This window comes from Rissa tridactyla, chromosome 1 (genome assembly GCF_028500815.1).
Source record: "Rissa tridactyla isolate bRisTri1 chromosome 1, bRisTri1.patW.cur.20221130, whole genome shotgun sequence".
Lineage (NCBI taxonomy): Eukaryota > Metazoa > Chordata > Aves > Charadriiformes > Laridae > Rissa > Rissa tridactyla.
In genome coordinates, this window is record NC_071466.1 from 212,189,303 (window position 1) to 212,206,995 (window position 17,693).

At 41.0% G+C, this 17,693-nt stretch overlaps 2 protein-coding genes across 6 annotated transcripts in view; one reads left to right on the forward strand and one right to left on the reverse strand.

Annotated features, from left to right (window-relative positions):
* Positions 1-3,617, reverse strand: part of CDC123 (cell division cycle 123) — a 35,566-nt gene extending 31,949 nt beyond the window's left edge. The window contains exons 1-3 of one of the 3 annotated variants that reach the window (XM_054188598.1): positions 3,450-3,617; positions 2,366-2,437; positions 248-302 (exon numbers count right to left, since the gene is read on the reverse strand). In XM_054188598.1, coding sequence (XP_054044573.1) covers positions 248-302; positions 2,366-2,437; positions 3,450-3,523 — 201 coding nt within the window. In that variant the 5' untranslated portion in view covers positions 3,524-3,617. The remainder of the gene's footprint in view (positions 1-247; positions 303-2,365; positions 2,438-3,449) is intronic. The other 2 variants (XM_054188596.1, XM_054188597.1) reach the window with 2 other exon arrangements.
* Positions 3,618-3,689: 72 nt separating this feature from the next.
* NUDT5 (nudix hydrolase 5) lies at positions 3,690-17,404 on the forward strand. Of its 3 annotated transcripts, XM_054188601.1 has the most exons (11): positions 3,694-3,845; positions 5,110-5,203; positions 5,839-5,944; positions 8,192-8,300; positions 11,881-11,948; positions 13,078-13,130; positions 13,803-13,910; positions 14,437-14,532; positions 15,518-15,628; positions 16,737-16,790; positions 17,056-17,404. In XM_054188601.1, coding segments are annotated over exons 4-10 (501 nt in total). In that variant the 5' UTR covers positions 3,694-3,845; positions 5,110-5,203; positions 5,839-5,944; positions 8,192-8,237; the 3' UTR covers positions 16,739-16,790; positions 17,056-17,404. The 3 variants fall into 3 exon arrangements, with proteins under 3 accessions (XP_054044575.1, XP_054044576.1, XP_054044577.1); XM_054188600.1 differs by lacking the exon at positions 5,110-5,203 and having other exon boundaries at positions 3,690-3,845; XM_054188602.1 differs by lacking the exon at positions 3,694-3,845 and having other exon boundaries at positions 4,869-5,203.
* The last annotated feature ends 289 nt before the right edge of the window (positions 17,405-17,693 follow it).

Sequence of the window (17,693 nt, forward strand, 5' to 3'; positions counted from 1 at the left end):
CCTACTCATTATTACAAATGTATTTATCAAGAAATAAAAAAAAAAAATTCTTCTGTGAAAGAGCATAGAAACATTTTAAACCTTCCCTAATGTCACAGTATAAATAATGTTTTTAAGTTTTTCAAGGCAGCTACCAGAGATTATTGTTTTTGTGAAGTACTCTCCTCACCTATAAATTATGCAGAAAAGGTTACATGTTTGTATTTTTCCTCAAGAAATTTGACATTAAGTTGCATTTTATACTGACCTGTATTTCCTCTGCGTCATCACTTCTCTCCTGAGCATGACTTGGTGGGTCTTCTCTAAAACAAAAAATTAGCATGAAAGAAAATTAAGCACTGGAATTTGACTTGACCATATACATTACATTTCCACAGCATCTACCAGCTGTTGTTTTCATAAGGAGGTTAAGACTCAGAACCCCTGGCACAGAAAAAATCAGAGCGAGCCGGTACAGAAAACTGAAGACTGAACACCCTGGCATTAGACTTGGGTCCTACCCAAAACACTTTGCTTCTTTCAAATTAGCAGATCACTTTCTGCTCTGAAAAAGCCATAATTGAAGCTTTTCAACACCCTTAATCACTCTTTTCCAATTCTAACAGAAGCACAAAATATACAATCTTTTTTTTTAAAAAAAAAAAAAGCTCAGTTTGAATTATGCTCTGCCTCCACACTCCTTTTCCAAGTAAAAATTTATAAAATTTGAGTTTCAGGTGTTGACCTGTGAATTTCTGCTTCTGAAAAGAAAATGTCCACACACAGAAAAGATTCCACGGAAAGTGAATACATAGTCATTAGGCTTTTCCTGAAAAGTTCCTTTTTCTGGACAGGAGATCTGTTGTTGCAAACAGTAGCAAATCTAGGAGAAAGCACTTGACTGCAAATATTCCCTTGAAATTTTAGGACTTTTGAAGTTCTTGAGCCAATATAACTAAGCGTGAAGATCTTAAAGGAGAAGACCAAGCTCTCAAAAAAGACTTATTCACAGCAAATCAGCATCTCAAACAGGGTAAGTTCAAATGCGCATCCCTGCCAAAAGTCAACTCTTCAGCAAGCTAAGTCTCCGCAGCCCCTTAATGCACTTCCCTAGGGATTAAACTATCAATTCAGTTTATGAAATCAGGAGGTCAGATATCGATTCACTGAAGATTAAAAGCAATCTTGGCCTTGACTACAAGATCACATTAACTTCTCACTAAGAAAGTTCAACTCAGAGAAAAACAGGTTTCTAAAAGGAATTTTAAATTGGAAACGTCTTAAAAAATATAAGTCAATTATACAGCTGGCCATTACTCCATTGAAAACAGCAGAAATTGTTTGTATAACACAGCTGTAAAGTCAAACCCTCAGTTTCAGCTTTTCTGAAGGCTTATTGAAAAATAAGTGGCTGCTGCTAAATAAGTTGCACAATTCTGCAGAAGCAGGTGACAATATTACTTCTTATCCAAAATGGTTTAAAAAAACAATTCTGATTTTCTGCATACCTTTTATTAAAAAAAATATTAAAATTAAGAGACACCTTTCATCCTTACAAGGTGTTTAAACAGCTTCAATTTCATATCAATTGATTCCAAAGAAATTAGACACAACTCCCTTACACTCACAGCCTAATTGGCTGCTCTGTGAGATGCAAACTACCAGTTAGGAAATGATGGAGTGTGGACTGATTTCTGAGTCTGATCATTAACAAGATGCAATAATCATTTTATAAGGAAGCCATACAGTGAGATTCTAAGCAGAAAGCAAAGAACAAGGCCTGGGTTCTTTCCAACTGTTTCTCATATCTATCCACCTCATTCTTCTCCATCCAAAATCTTGGCATAGGAATACACACAGGACATCCAGCCTTGTCTCATGCATGGATTATATGTATGCACATGATTATACAAACTCAGTAATTACTAAGATTTTATATATAGCTTATCTTACTGAGAATTAAACCCAGGTAATGTCACTTCACCCCTGGATAAGGCAGCAGGCATGTGAATGGCATGGGGCAGGTCAAGCCTCTGAACTGGAGCTAACCATATCAAAGCAACCAAAGACAAACCAGCAGGCTGTGCACCCCAGAGACTGGTAGACTTCGCAAGGAAAGGCAGAGAAAAAATGAAGGAACTGCCTCCACTTGGTTTAGAATGAAGCATATTACACAGATTTTAGGATCTGCAGCACGCACCAGCAAGTCAAATTTTACTAACAACAGTTAGCCTATTCACATGCTCGTACCCTATGAGGTTTACTGCAGCCAGACCAGTCAAATTTTAAAAATTCGTTAGGCAGAATATAATACGTGTATACAAAATAGCGCTGTGAATATAAAATAGTATTAATACTCGGAGGGTGAGGGGAAAACAGGCTTTACCTTCCGGAAACCACAAGTGTTCCATCATCCAGCAAATATTCTTTCACATTATCTGGTAGAGGAAGTATAACACTGGAAGAAACATGAGAAATTCTTTAATAATTTATTATTAATATTACTTATTAAAATCATAACAAGACTTAAATAAAAATAATTAGGTTTTTTACTATAGAACATACCTCAATAACTGTATGTTTTATTCCCTAATACTATGAAAAAAACCCATTTCTCTTTCTCCCCTTTCATCCCTTCCCAAAAAGCAATGCCTGTTTTCCCTCCAGGAAAGCAGAGGAAGAGAAGTCAACAATTTTAGATGAAACGCACAAAAATGCCCCACTCCTTCAAAGCTCTGAGACATTCAAAGGAAGAGTGTCTGTGGCCAGTGAGAAGGAGACAACATGTTGCTTGAATTGAAGGTTTCCCTTCTGAGATACAAGCCAAAATATGCCTATACCACCTGAATGTTCCAAAAATGCAATACTATCACTAAACTTACTAAAAATATGCATGAGCTAAACACTAAAAAACATAAAAGATTAAATGCTTTGATTACTAAAAGCCTGATGTCAGTACTTTTTGATCCAACAGAGCAACTATCTTACACTTGACTTCCCTGAGTTACCAGTAGTTCTCCTAAACATCTCGTGACCTGCAGCAGCACCTTAGAAACTGCAGAATTTGCTCCAGCTCCCAGAAATACACAGAAAAATGAAGTCAGTCACTTGGTTTGGGTGCATTGAGCTTCAGTTTCCTTAAGCAACCGAGTGGGAAAAGTGGCGATACGGCTACCAGCTGGTGTTCAGTCCCACCAGGAGGGCAGGGGTGCCTGGCCTGCCCAAAACACCCCCTCAGGGTGTAGGGACGAGCCCCCAGCTCCTGGAATTCCAGCTTGATCAAGCCTTCCCCACCTCCATCCCTATACCACGCAGGTCCCCTGTATCTCACCCAACACAAGTCCGTTTCCAACCCAGCCCAGCCCCCCACAACTCCCCTACGCCCCACCTCCCCCCACTTCTCCCGGCCTAGGCCACACAGCCCCACCGCCAGGGCCCAGCCGCCCCCAGCCCCACACCGCTCCCTTCACCTGCGGATGGTGACGGCCCTGAAGAGCGGGTACCACACGGAGAACTGGCAGTGCACCACCTGCTCCTTCTTCATCCTCCACCTCACTCAACCCGGTCCGCTCCGGTCCGGTCCGGCCCGCTTCCCCCCTCACCGCTCCCGGAAGCTCCCGTTCCGCCTGGAACCTTCCTCCCCTCAGCTCTGGGCGCCACCCGGCCCGCCATCGGCGCTGCACACGCCGCGGAGTCACACGGCCCCGCCTCAGCGCTGCACACGGCCGCTGCCTCGCCTCACCTCACCTCAGCGCCGCCCGGTCCCGGTCCCGGTGCCGCCCGGCCGCCTCCGACCTCACCCCACCTCACCCGCCTGAGGCAGCGGCTCCCCTCAGCTGCCGGGCCGCTCTCCCGGCCCCGTACGTGTACGTGGCCCAAGCGGGGGGGGTTTCCAGGCCGTTACCTGGAGAACATGGGTGGCCTTAGGGGAGCTGGCAGTGTTTTTCCCCCGCCTAGCAGACTTTGCTTTCTTGCTCTGCATGTGCTTGTGTAGGATTTCCATGCACTGGTACAGGTTAGGGGCTGACCTGCTGGCAAGCAGCTCTGTAAAGAGGGGCCTGGGAGTCCTGGTGGATGACAGGATGGCCATGAGCCAGCAATGTGCCCTTGTGGCCAAAAAGGCCAATGGTCTCCTGGGGCAAATTAAAGAGAGCGAGGCCAGCAGGTCGCGGGAGGTCATCCTCCCCCTTTACTCTGCCCTGGTGAGGCCACATCTGGAGTACAGCGTTCAGTTCTGGGCTCCCCGGTCCAAGAAGGACAGGGAACTACTGGGGAGAGTCCAGCGGAGGGCTACAAAGATGATGAAGGGAATGGAGCTCTCTTATGAGGAAAGGCTGAGAGACCTGGGGCTGTTTACCTTGGAGAAGACTGAGAGGGAATCTTATCAATGCTTATAAATACCAAAAGGTTGGGTGGCAAGAGGATGGGGTCAAACTCTTTTCACTGGTCCTCAGCGATAGGACAAGGGGCAGTGTGCGCAAGCTGGAACACAGGAAATTCTGCCTGAACATAAGGAAAAACTTACTTTGAGGGTGTCAGAGCACTGGAACAGGCTGCCCAGAGAGGTGGTAGAGTCTCCTTCTCTGGAGATGTTCAAAACCCGCCTGGATGCATTCTTGTCCAGCCTGCTCTAGGTGACCCTGCTGTGGCAGGGGGGTTGGACTAGATGATCTCCAAAGGTCCCTTTGAACCCCGACCATTCTGTGATTTCATCTCTCCAGCATTATAACGGAGCTCTGCAGCGACAGAGCTTCTCTCTCCTCAAGTAGGGCTGCACATTCTTTATAAGAAACCCTGTATTTTGTTTTATCTTGAGCTTGGCTTAGGACCCATTGCTGAGCTTCCATTAAATCTGGTTGTGTAGTTTGGATCGGAGAATGCCTTTTGAGAAGTGATTTAGAAAAGTTAATCCATCTATCATGACTTGGATAGGTTAATGTAAAGCCCTGGTAGCTTGGCTGCACTTTAAGCTGATTCACAAGCCTCAGTTGGCTTAAGATTTTAACTCCTGGGAAGGATAATTTGGAAACTGTAGAATGATTGGACATTGCCTTGAAAGGAAGCCACTCAATAAAGGAATGAGCAACGGGAATAAAGTTAGACCTTTTATAAATGGTATGCCTTTTTCAGGTCTGAGTGTGACCGCCACATGAAATAAATGGAACAAATAGCATGATTTGCCAGCAGTAGCCTGTAATACTAGCCACAAAAATCATCAGAGAAGGTAAAAGCAGACCAAATTCTTTTTTTCCCCATGATTTGTAGTTCAAGTGCTGTTGATTCATGCTAAGAAGGATGATAAATGCAGACACTTTGACATATTCTTAAGACTGCACTGCTAACTAGTAAAAATTTATATTCTTAGAGTTAATGTAATCGTAAGTCAGGTTCCCAGGCTGCTGCGTGAGCTGTGTTGCATTTCATAACTCAGATGATGCAGTGGTAATTTTATGAGATGGAAGAACCTTCCGGTGTGAGGGCTACGAGACAAGGTCTATTCTGAAACCTAACATTGTAGTCTTAATTTTCAGTTGCAGCTAATTTTATGAAAAAAAGGTGTTGCCACCCTTGACAGCATGACTAATGTGAGATACCGGAGTTGCAGCCTTCATTTAACCAAATGGTATTTCAGTTTTCTAACAGCAGAAATTCTCACTTCTGTACAGTCAACAGAATTTGGAAAAAATTACTTTTTTGGTGGAACTTTAAAAAATGTCAGTCATACATAGAGTTATTGCACCCACTTGTGGAGGAGATGAAAACTACAGAATCTGAGATAGATGAGTCTCTCATTTTCATCTATTTTAGATTTTAGTGATAATTCTAACGCTGAAGCTGATAATTTTTTGTTATTTTAAGTTGCAAGCCATCCTTGACTCTCTCTGCTGCCGAAGAGAGCAAGCTGTGTTCAAAAGAGCTTCTGCCATGAGATGAGGTTTCTAGTATGTACTTCTAACTGATATAGGTAAGTATCCATGCTGTTGTACAAACCATTACTATAGCTGCTTGTGGGATTTAGGGTTCAATTGTGGTAATCCACGTTTGAGAATGATATGCTGATACTTGCAAGCTTCCACTTCTACTTATGTAGAAGGATTAGTACGATCAATGGAACAGGATTTCCTGCGAGGGGAGACGAAAAGAGGAAGACTTATTTGGCCCGATCAAAAAAAAAAAAAGTTTAACAAAGATATGGTTCAGTATCTACACTCTTGATATGTTTATATTGTCAATCAAAAAGGCTATAATCCTTTCCAAATATAGGGGTTGATTTTGTTGTAACTAGGCATGTGAAGTTTTTATATTTTTAAAGCTGAATACTTCAGGTATCACACAGAGCCTCCTTTGAGTGTTTCCTCTGGATGACCAGGAACCTCTAGGAACTGCTATGCTGGGCTGTGCATTTGCTTAAGTTTGGTGGAAAGCCTCTACCTTGTATTTTAGAGCCACAGCAAGATACCATGGCCATTGTCCAGCCACAGCTCTTAAATCTCAAGTGAAGAGAGTTTGAGACATTGCTGGTTCAAGAGCAAATGGGTAACAGCTAACTGAACTAATGCGGGATAGAAATTGGAAGATAAGCAAGTGAGGTTCTAGAAGTTTTTCACCTAGTAATAAGGTAGATAGTAAACCTATGTAGTTTCAAGATGGAACTTCATTGCTTCAAGAAAGCATCATATAAAATGGTTTTGAAAGAACAGAATTGGATTTAATAAGTCAGGGTTCCTTTTTAGGATTTATGCTACATAAAGACAATTTGAATGATTGACCACTATGGTCTGTTTCATCCAACAAGACTGCCCTGTGTACATACAGGGCATGTAATAAAGAGCCTGCCCTGTGTACATACTGAGGAAATTGATTTATGTACGTTAGATTTAATCCTGCTGATAACCAGAAATATTTTGTATACCTATTCCTCTTAACTACTTTGTGGAATTAAATGCAAATCTTATATGTAAGGAGGCTGATTTTGCTGCATGCTCTTAAATGTTTCACAAGTGTGCAGCAGATGTTATCATAAAAGGGTAAAGATGAAGTAAAAAATGAAAGTGCTAAAACTGAGTTTGACAGAGGTGGTGATTACACACTTCTGGCATTGTTCATTGCTAGAGACCCCACAGAGCCGTACTAAACCCTCTTTGAGGTCAATGGAAAGATTCCTGTTGACTTTATGGAAAGTTTTTGACCATCAGTGCTGAGCGATAGAGATCTTTAAGATTATCTCGTCTCTCCTGGTGTTTAAATTGGTTTACTTCTTTGCACTGTCTTTTTGCTTATGATTCATGCTGATTTTCAGGACTTCAGTATTACAACATAATATCAGAGATGAGCTTCCTTAGGATAAGGGTTTCTGTGCTAGAAGTGCCCTGTAGCTCCACAGTGAGACAGGGGACTAATGGTAAATCTCTAAGGCATCATATTTTTCTACTGCCTGGTGTGCCTTTCAGCTAGAAATGGATTGAGAGAGTGAGAGGACGATCTTATCTTCCTAGGGAGTGTTAGGATGCGAGCTGAGGCACTGAGCTGCAGGTGCAGAGCCTGGCTTTGGGCATATATTCAGCTGCCTTTTGCACGGTGTTAGCCACATCATTCCCAGTAAGAGAGACTGACATGCTTTGGTCACGCTAACTCCACGTGCCACTTAGACTTGCAACACAGGGGTGGCTTTTTGACCTTGGTTTTTCTGGGGAAGGATTGAGTCATTTATGTGTTTATTTGTGATGTGTGTAAGGTGGAGGTAGGTTCTAGTTCTGATTCTTTCTCAATAGCAGATAATTTTTACCCCCAAAGTCCTCTTGGTGTAAGATTTTTTTCCACTTTCATAGTTGAGCACGTAGTCCTGTGGTGGTGATGCTGTGTTGACAGAGCAGTTCACCCAGATCAGAATGAAACAATTTGACTAAAATAAATCAATTTTCTCTCTACATGTGTCTGACCTCTGAATAGTTTATGAGGGTGTCTTCAGCCAGCATAGCTACTCGGCAGCTGATAGGGCCATTGCAACTATGTAAGTCAGGGATTTGACCCAAACCTCCGCTTCTCCTTTGAATTATTTGACTCTGAAACCATCAGGTGGAGCTGAAAATCTGAATTGCACTTGCTATCACATGTCCCTAACTTTCTCCAGCAAGTTTTATTTGTTAATTTAGAATGCAGGAATGAACCTTTTAACTTTGCTCTGAAAACAAATATTGACTTTGTTTCATAGTAATCTGGACTTTGCACAGGAGGGGGAAAGCCTGACATTCCTGAAAATGGCAGCTCAGACATCCATGGAAGTTCCAAAAACTGGTAGACAATTCGTCCTTAAAGAAGAGGTATAGCATGCTTGGTTTTTGACACGTTTTATTGTTAAATAATGATTATTTGAGACTGATCGGAATGTTTGTGAGTGCAGAGTTAGAAATGCTATAGATGCTGTATGTTTGTAAAATCTATTCAATAGACAAAACATTTCTCCCTGATGGTCAGAGAGTTTAAAAAGGTGGCATTTCTCTTTGTCGAAATAACAACAAAGGGAGAGAGAAATCTACAGTGTTGCACTATTTTAAGCTTCTTATTTTAGGATTTTGCAGCTGTTTCTTATATTGTCTGTTCAGGCTATTTTCAATGTTCAGAAATAATGCTGATACCGCTGAGAGACTGGAAATGAGTGGATCATGAAACTCAGCCTTGTTTCCGTTCCTTTAGGATGAACCGCTAAGGGTTACTTTAATATTTAGGATTGTACCTTCTTTGATGCTTTCTGGAAGGGTTTGAATTTAGATAATTGCTGCTCTAAAGAGTTTATAAGGAAGTAGAAAGATTTTTTCAAAAATATTGTGCTCGCATCTTCACAGAATCAGAAAATATCCAGTCCCGAGGAGGGAATTTGGAGGTACTTCTGGGTGCTTATTAGGAGCACTTGCACCCTAATTTAAACTGTCTATATTTGTTTCTGTTCTCTTTAAAGTGAATTCTTAAAAGTTAATCTTTGGTGTTAAAGGCAGGTTTGACAACAGCAGCATGCTGTTATAACACAAATGTAGTTTCTTTTATGCAGCGTTCTTTCCTTCAAATGAACGTGGTCTTGTAGTTTCTTTAAATTGCAAGGTACAAAACTTTTTCAGGAGAGACTCACATCATTGGGGTATATTTATGCCTTTTTCCCTTGGGTATTTTTTTAATATGAATATTTCTCAAGCATAAAGGGTTTCATTTTTGTAAGCTTTTTGAGTTTTCTATTAAGACCTGTGTTTTTGCAGGTAATGTTTTAGTTTTATCCTCTTTTTTTTTTTTTCTATAATGCCTCTTAGTTCTTCTCCTTTGGAATATTGTACTCTTTGGTGTCATTGGAAGTTTGTAATTAGATCTTACATATTTTAAGCTACTTAGTTTTTTCAGTATTGAAAGTGGTTCTGTAACTCTTCAGTAACTACATGGTCTGAGTAACTATGTTGGAATATCTTCTTTCATGAAAGTAGCAGCTGAACTTACTTCCTTCTTCCTTTTTCTGGGAACCAGAAACCCACAGTCAGGCTGTTGTAAGCAAAAGCAGATATTATTTGCCCATCAAAGTAATAGATAAAAGAATAAAAATAAATCATTCTAAAACTGAATATGGTGAGTGCAACACATCTTGTCCTTAGGCCCTAAATAGGGGTTTTAGCAAAGCCGAAGTTACGCTTCTGGGCCAGCTTCCACAGGTTTTAATTGTGCACCTGATGAGGCAGGTGACAAAATTCCCTTTTTCTTCTAGGGAAACCTGGCAACTTTCAGTTTTCTCACCCTGCAGGCTGTTAGCAGCAAGGGTTTCACCTAACTTTAGAGGATTGTGGAACACTTCCATTGTCAATATTTATGCTGCATGTCCTGTAGTACTTTTTAATTATTGCTCCATGACAGCAGAGGCCAAAACTGTACTTAAGAATATCTGATTAAAAACAAGACACTTTGTTTGATGTTGTTTGTTTTGTACACATAAAACCTTCTTTTTACTTTTTCTTTTTTTTTGTCTTTTTGAAGCTTGGATAGGTCTAATTTCTTATAGACTAGGGATTTCTTTTTCCTCCAGGATTCCTGGGGACCGTGATGTTCTGATTTCAGCCATTTTCCCCTTTCTTCTTAGCAAACGGTAACTTGATGACAGGGGTAATGATCTGCCAGCTCTGTTGAATGCTGCAGCAATATGGGACCATGATCAATAATCTAGTTCTTTGTGTTCTCTGTGATGTTTAAAAAAATTCGTTAAAACATTTGGCTGTGTTTACTTAACTGAAGTATATATATTCCATTCCTTGGACAACCAATGGAACATGATTTTCATCTATTTCTCTTTTGGATCTTCCTGTACTTTAGTTCTGCAGTGATTTAGGAGCGAATGCAAAGCTATTTAAAATACACCTGAATGCTTCCAAACGGAATTACTTCTTGTAATGAGCATAATATACTTCATCTTCTCCTTTCCTGATTCTCCTTTCTGGTTTTGTGACCACAAAGCCATTAGAAAGCCCTTTTGAGAACACATAGCTCTCCTTTTCCAGTTCCTGTTACGTGGAAATATTATGCTTTCCAAAATAAATACCAGAACTCCTACATGAAAAATACATGCAGCTGCGTTTACAACCGTAGGAGTGCTATTATTATTTCAATTACCTATAAAAATAATTTTTCTGAAGAACACATTTTAAGAATTATGTGAGTTCATTCAGCTCAGTTATAATTTACTGGACACCTGAATCGTTTCTGATGTGCCTCTGCCTCCAGCTGATGCCGTACTGTGCTTCTGTACTCTAGTTATAGCTGCATCATATACTACATTTCATTTCTCTGTATTCTTTTTTTAGTTGGTGAATCTCTCACTTTTAATTTCAAGATCTACATGGCCACACGGGCCCTATTTGCTCCTTGTCCTGCACTAGAGGATTGTAGTGTGCCAACCACAGGAATGGCCTCTCGGACTCCACCCTTTGCTACAATTTAATGTTGTGGGTTTTTTTCCAGATCCTCTTTTCCCCTTGCTTATGCTTGTTCTGTTGCTGTCAGCAGTGTGTCTCATTAGACAATAGGAAGTAGTTTGTTCATCTTACCGATTACTTCTGATTTCTGTGGTCAGACCTATGGCCAGCTTGATACAAAATTTTGGAGACAAGCTTCTTGTCTGCCTATACCTTTAGCAAAGCTTAAAATACAAGTTACAATAAAAGAAGTAAACTGCTGGGCTAATACCTAGGGATTTTTCCTTTTTAAAAGAATTACATAAAAGATGAAGAAACACCACAGGGCAAATAAACTCATTTAGCACAGAAAAGACATTTTGTAATAATGTTAAGGCCGAGCACTCAATCAATCAGCAGCTCTCAGAAATCCTAAAAAGGGCAGGTACGTATCACTGCTCGCAGTTACAGAAAACAGCAGTTTACACAAGGGCACAGTCTGAGATTGCAGCAAGAAAAGTTTCAAAATAGTTTGGTTTTCAGTCTTGCATGCTTAGCTGTTAGCCATGCTCTCTTGTAAGTGGGCACTTATGAGATCACCCGCGTAGCTAAAGTCCGTGCAGACCAGTGACCCTTTTTTCTTTCTCAGCTGAAACATGACCTTTGTAAAATCATTCTAAAAGGATGAGGATTTTCCAGTACGTAAAATCCCACCAAATTCATTGAAACTTCGTTATAAAAGTCAAGTTAAGAAAAGTTACTGGACTTACTTTCTATTCCTATTCAAGAACTCGGAGTAAATGTTGGGGTTTTTTTTCCGTATTAGCTACAGGAATGTTGTTGCATGTTCCTGCATGTATTCTGATGCTGTGATTTTGTCTTCAGAAGAATCCAAAAATAGTTGTGTTGTTTCTCCCCTTAGCCCCCAAATATATTTGGGATTGATCTTATAATGTATTTAACAAAGAATTCTTTATTTTAGGTAATTGCAGAAAGAAAATGGTTGAAGCTTGAAGAAACAACTTACACTGATCCCTTTGGTAAACCCAGGTAATTGCCGCTCTGGCGTTTCAGATTCCTATAACGCTCCCAATTGTACCAGCCCCAGGCTAGAGAATATGAGCTTTACAAACCTATTACTCAACACCAGATGAGAACTATTGTGCAATTCCTTTATAGTTCGTACTGTTCAGAGAAAAAAAAAAATCTTACTCTAGCAGATGTGTCAGCACGTGGGATCAAATTTGGCTCCTAAGTCCTTTTGGGCACATTGGACCCTGGTTTATCTTGCATTTTCTGTTCCTTGTAAAGACGCTGTGCAGAAATGAACATAAACTTTGTCTGTGCAAATAGACTGATGATCGGACAGTCCATCCTGAGGCTTTTCTGGTTCTTCATTAAGGGCTTTTTTGCCCTGCTGATGGTGCTGGATCTTGCATACTATTGACAAGTTACTGTCCTCTTGTATATTATCACGCCCGTTCGGTTCTTTTCAGTGCTTTAATTTTGCTGTATTTATCTAGATGTGACACCACAGCTTTACTTCTCTCCCGTTAATGTATTAGATTCTGTACTGTTTGCTTTCTGTAGTGCCTCCCAGTTCATCAGCAAAGTATCCTTTTAAAAAAATAGCAAAGATTGGTGCTTTTGTGAAAGGTTTTTTATTGCTGGTGGATTTTTGGTTTTTATTCATTCCATTGCTTATTTTGAGAGAGATGCTTTACTCTTCATTGCCTTTGCGCTCCTCATTTGCTCGAGTAACTGAGCTGAGAGTTCACAGTAACTTACACTATAAACCTTATGCAAAAGCAAGATAAAAGATAGAATGCGTATGGTCTTCTTACAAAACTGTCTTTCAAAATCTGACATGTTTAATATATCAATTGCTTTATTTTGCACTTTTCCAGAATCACTTTTATAAGACTTGTCTGTTCTGTGACAGTCATTTACGTCTTTCTCCCTCCTTTAAGTAGGCGAAACAAAATTATACTGCAGACGTTTTATGGTGCCAGCACATGACAGGGCTTGCCTAAGGCCGCCTGCTTTCTTACGGGGCCTCACTGTGTGATGGTATATTTTGCTTTTAAATTACAGTAGCAAGAGTAGAAGGAGACTTACAAATAAAATGGATATTATTCCTTTTGATGTATTCATTTTTCCTTTTCTCTGTGTTAAACAGAACTTGGGAAAGTGTAAAGCGTACTGGCAACAAGAAGGGTGTTTCAGCTGATGGTAAGACATTGGTGACTTTTTTTGTTTTCATTTTTTCCTGTGAAAGTTCTTCTGATAAGCTCACAGGGCAGAGTTTTGAGCCGATGTCTTTCTAAATGGATGAGGATGCAGAACAAATAGCTCAGCAGAGCTTGCTGTACCCCTGAGCAAGTGCGCGCTAACGTAATGCTAACTTCAGTGCTGAAGAATCAGAGCGTCCCCGGTCGGAGTGTTTTGCCAAGGTCGCTTTAGAACAAGGGAGCAATTTCAAAGACAGGATGGATGCCCTGATACAAAGTAGCTCACAGATTGGTGAACTGGGTCTGCTGTTAGGGGCAAGGGACATGGTTTAGTCATGAGAGGAGTGTGGGAGGGCGTTCCATAGAATGGCTTCAAACAGTCTCTGTAGGCAAGAGAGCCCTTCCCTAGGTATTGGTGGGCTGAGGCTGGTCTTGCTTGGTACGCGCACCTCTCGTTTGCTGGCATACTTTGAAGACCTCATTTTGGGCTTTTGTCTCTCACCACGTGTGATATAAGGAGCTTAAATTCATCGTTCGGGATTCTGAAGCAGGCATCCAAATGTATAATGCTCAGAGTAACAGTGCTTGGGTTCCTTTCCAGATCTAGCACTAAATTCTTGCTTTCTGCTATGCTCAAATTCTATATACTTTTGTCTTCCCTCACTATTTGTAGGTGTAGCAGTGATAGCGGTACTACAGAGAACTCTCCACTACGACTGCGTTGTCCTAGTGAAACAGTTCAGACCCCCAATTAATGGCTACTGCTTGGAATTTCCTGCAGGTAAGTGACTGAAACATTAAGATTAGTCACATAAAGCTGACAGTTAAGTGTATTTAGATGTGCCTGGCCCATCAATCAATGAAGTAGCTCTAACCAGAAAATCGCGGTGAACTCTGCTATTCAGCGTGCTATTCAGAAATAGAAGTATTTGATAATGAAGAATACAAAATAAACATAGTTCCTGTTAGCAGACTGAAGGCATTTCGCACAGTAACCTGTTATTAGAATGTTGCATTTCCCCCTACTTCTCCTTTCTGCAAGAGCCGAAGCTTTTGGCTCCTTTCCCTCATGAGAACATTACTGTCATTTCCTGGGAAGGCAGCACACTTCTGTAGATAAGCAGTTGGAGACATGGGCAGCAGCACGATGAATCCTGGAACAGGAATCCTTCCGAACGCCTCAGCTTATCCCTCTGTAAAAATAGGGCAGTGACAATGTTTCACCTCCTTCGTAAAGACAGGTTAGATCTCAGGATGGATGTAAGTGCTAACTTTTAAATGGTTCTTGTGTAATATTTATCTCACAGGCCTTATTGAGGAAAATGAGACTGCAGAAAGCGCTGCATTGCGAGAGCTGGAGGAAGAAACCGGGTACAAGGGGGAAGTCGTTGAATGTACTCCAGGTCTTTGCTTTTTTTTTTTTTATTTTTTCAAAGCTAATTCTGTCTTTGATGGGTACTCTAAATGTCTAAAATGCTTTAAACTAAAGGAAAAATCTATGCAGAAAAGTCTATGCAGATCAGCAGAGAGTAGTATCCCATGGCTGGACCAAGGAGACTTTGGTCCTTGACAAGTCAGTTGCTGAACTCCTGTTCAATATACAGGACTAATGCAACAGTTTGATGTTTAGAGTGGAAAACTTTGCTATTAAGATGCTTTATAAAAAAACCAAATTATTGAAGCTGTGATTAGGCATTTTAGTATAAAGGTCTAAATTGCTGGACTTAATGTGAACAACACCCGTGAACTTAGGGAGGAACACCAGCTGCACGATGCAGTCTGAGCGGAGGTCATCCTCATGTCAGCTGTGGGGAGGTGACAGTATCCAGCTTCTCCAACCAGAAAGAAGGAAGAATAATTGGAGTAAATCCAGATATCTTTTGGAATGTGACTATTGCCAATCCAATGCTTCCTACATAAAATAAAATGGAGGCAAAAGGAGGATCATAAATAAAACTTGAGAAGGTGATGCAGCTTACAGAGGATTTCAAGTAAATGTCATGGCAGCTGAGACTTGGCTCTTGGGTACAGATGCTTGCTGGGGACAGAGAGGTGGAGACAGGTGATGTCAGAGTTAGGCTTTAATGGGCTGAGGAAGTCTGTAAGGGATGTCTGGGTTACAGTTTAATCTTCAGTCTATGGAATGGAAAGTAAACCTAGGTGCTGAAAACAAGTCTTGCAAGGAATCTGTAAAAGAGATGAGAGTTACAGAAACATTACGTTTAAGAACTTGTGAAAACAAACTTTTCACAAGTCTTCCAGCATGAACATATGCCAAATATACATTCTCCTATCGTATCAGATAATTTCTGTGAAAGCTTTTGTTAAAAAGAGAGGTCCTTGACTCCTGCTTTTGAAAAATAAACCTCTTCATGTGCTTGTTGGCAGCTCTCTGCTTGGACCCAGGTTTGTCAAACAGCACGACACACATCGTGAGCGTCACCATTAATGGAGATGATGCTGAGAATACAAGACCTAAGCAAAAACTTGGTGAGTTTTGTACCATTTATTTGAAAATTCCAAGAAGGTAACAAAAGAGTGGCCTTAAAAGAACTATCCCTACCCCTGCCTCTCTTCTGCCCCAGCTGGTTTAGATGCTGTACGTCCTTCAAATCACATCTGGCACTCTTAGATAAGCAGAGCTGTGTTTCTTTGCTAAATTCACTGGGGAGGCCTGGATGTTGTGTCAGGTGTTGGCACACCCAGAATGAGACATTTAGGTGCCAAAGTTCAGTGAGGGTCATAAGCACTTGTGAACCTAGATATTCCTCCTAGTTGGGGCTTGGACGTGGAAGCAATGACAGTGTCACGCGCGATCAGTCAGCTATCAAAATGCTTTTGAGTTGTAAACCCAAATGTATTTCAGAATCCTTAACTCACTACTTTTTTTCTTGCAGATGATGGAGGTATGTAGCTGTACTCACAGTGACAGTAAGGTCAAGTGTGATCTTCACGTGGCAAGTTTTACTTAGAAAATGTCAGTTAAAACTGGTTTTTATTTGGGCGTGGTTAATCTCCTGACCCTCATCAACATGCATGAGATTGGCTTTGGCCTAGACATTCCTGTGGGGCATTATTGCACCTGTAGCACCAGTATCTCAGGAAATACAAATTACCGAATCCACAGCAGCTGTCGATCAAGCCCCAAAGACAGCTGACTCAAAGACAGGGCAGGTGTGCGCCAACACAGATTCATCAAGAACAAACCCTTTGTCTTTGTGCTCTTTTGGTTTTCAAACGCATCTACACCCCATTACCATACCAGTATAAGCCAACCGAAAGTCCCCTTCAGCAGTGTATTTTCCACTCTCAGAAAGGAAGTCTCCTTTCAGAAGGATTCTTCTCCCCCATAGCTGTCAGCTGCACTGTTTTTCCCAGCTCTTGCCCTGTTCCTTTCCACCAAACCCATTTTTTAACAACCCCGGTCACTGCCTTCTCCCATTTAGTCGGCCTTTTTGGCAATATATAGGCTCACAGCTTTTGGATATTGATGAGCATTAAGGCAGTTTGTTTTCCCTTCTGAACTATAAGAAAGAGGACACTGAAGTTGACTTCCTCTACTGTTCACCAATTTAAAGGTGCATAAATTTTTTTTCTTCTCTCCTAGAATTTGTGGAAGTTATTTCACTTCCAAAGAACGACCTGCTGCAAAGAATTGATGGTAAGAGCTTTCTGACACATTAAATGCACTAACGTGAGCTTCAGGAAACCCTTAGCTTCTCTTCTCGTGGCTCCTCGTGGCGTTTCTCATCCCAGAATACTGTATCTCCAAAAAAAAGCTGAGAGAGTGAGTGATAGCTTTAGGTGTTAGCATGAGGAATTCATCTGGAATGCTATACATCTTCATTTTAGTAAAGGACTTACATTTCTGTAGGGGAAAAGTTTTAACAGCATCTCATAATTATATTTTTTTCATTTCTTTTCAGAACTCATAGCAGAAGAACGGGTTGCAGTGGATGCCAGGGTTTACACTTACGCGTTGGCCCTGAAGCGTGCAGCAGAAAAACCGCTCCAAGTTCCTTTTATGAAGTTCTAAAACTAGACGATGAGAAATTTAGTTGAAAACTGACCAATTCAGATGGCTTAGAAGTATAACTCTTCTTGTAATAAATGTCCTCTGCTTTACTTGTAGAGCAAAAAAACAAGTATTTGTAGGAATGATTTTGATCTTTTTATCTGGAATTATGTAACTGACAAAAAGCATTTCTTCTGACTGCTCAGTCTATCAAGCCTTGACAGAATAATCATAATAAAAAGGTTGCTTAATTTTCAGAATGGCTCATTTCTCACTATATTCGGCATTGCGCTTACCTTTCAGTACAAGGAAGATCCTTCAACAGCGGTAGTTGGTGGTGTAGCAGCGCCTCTTCAAGCCGAGGCCAGCAGGAAGAATGTGCTTCTCATCCACAAGCAGCAGCATTTCAACAACTGCAGGAAATTTTCTATGGTAGGAGCAGCAAGAGCTGCAGAGGGACACAGTGTGCGTGTGCCCGGGCTGCAGGGTTTGGAATGGCAGTGTCAGCAGCTTCCTTTTATGATTTAGACCTGAAGATGTTGCTTCCTT

Coding starts and splice junctions, on each gene's coding strand:
- NUDT5 (XM_054188600.1), top strand. CDS start 8,238: ATGGCAGCTCAGACATCCATGGAAGTTCCAAAAACTGGTAGACAATTC. Junction 8,301..11,880: donor AATTCGTCCTTAAAGAAGAG/GTATAGCATGCT, acceptor TCTTTATTTTAG/GTAATTGCAGAAAGAAAATG. Junction 14,533..15,517: donor AGTCGTTGAATGTACTCCAG/GTCTTTGCTTTT, acceptor GCTTGTTGGCAG/CTCTCTGCTTGGACCCAGGT.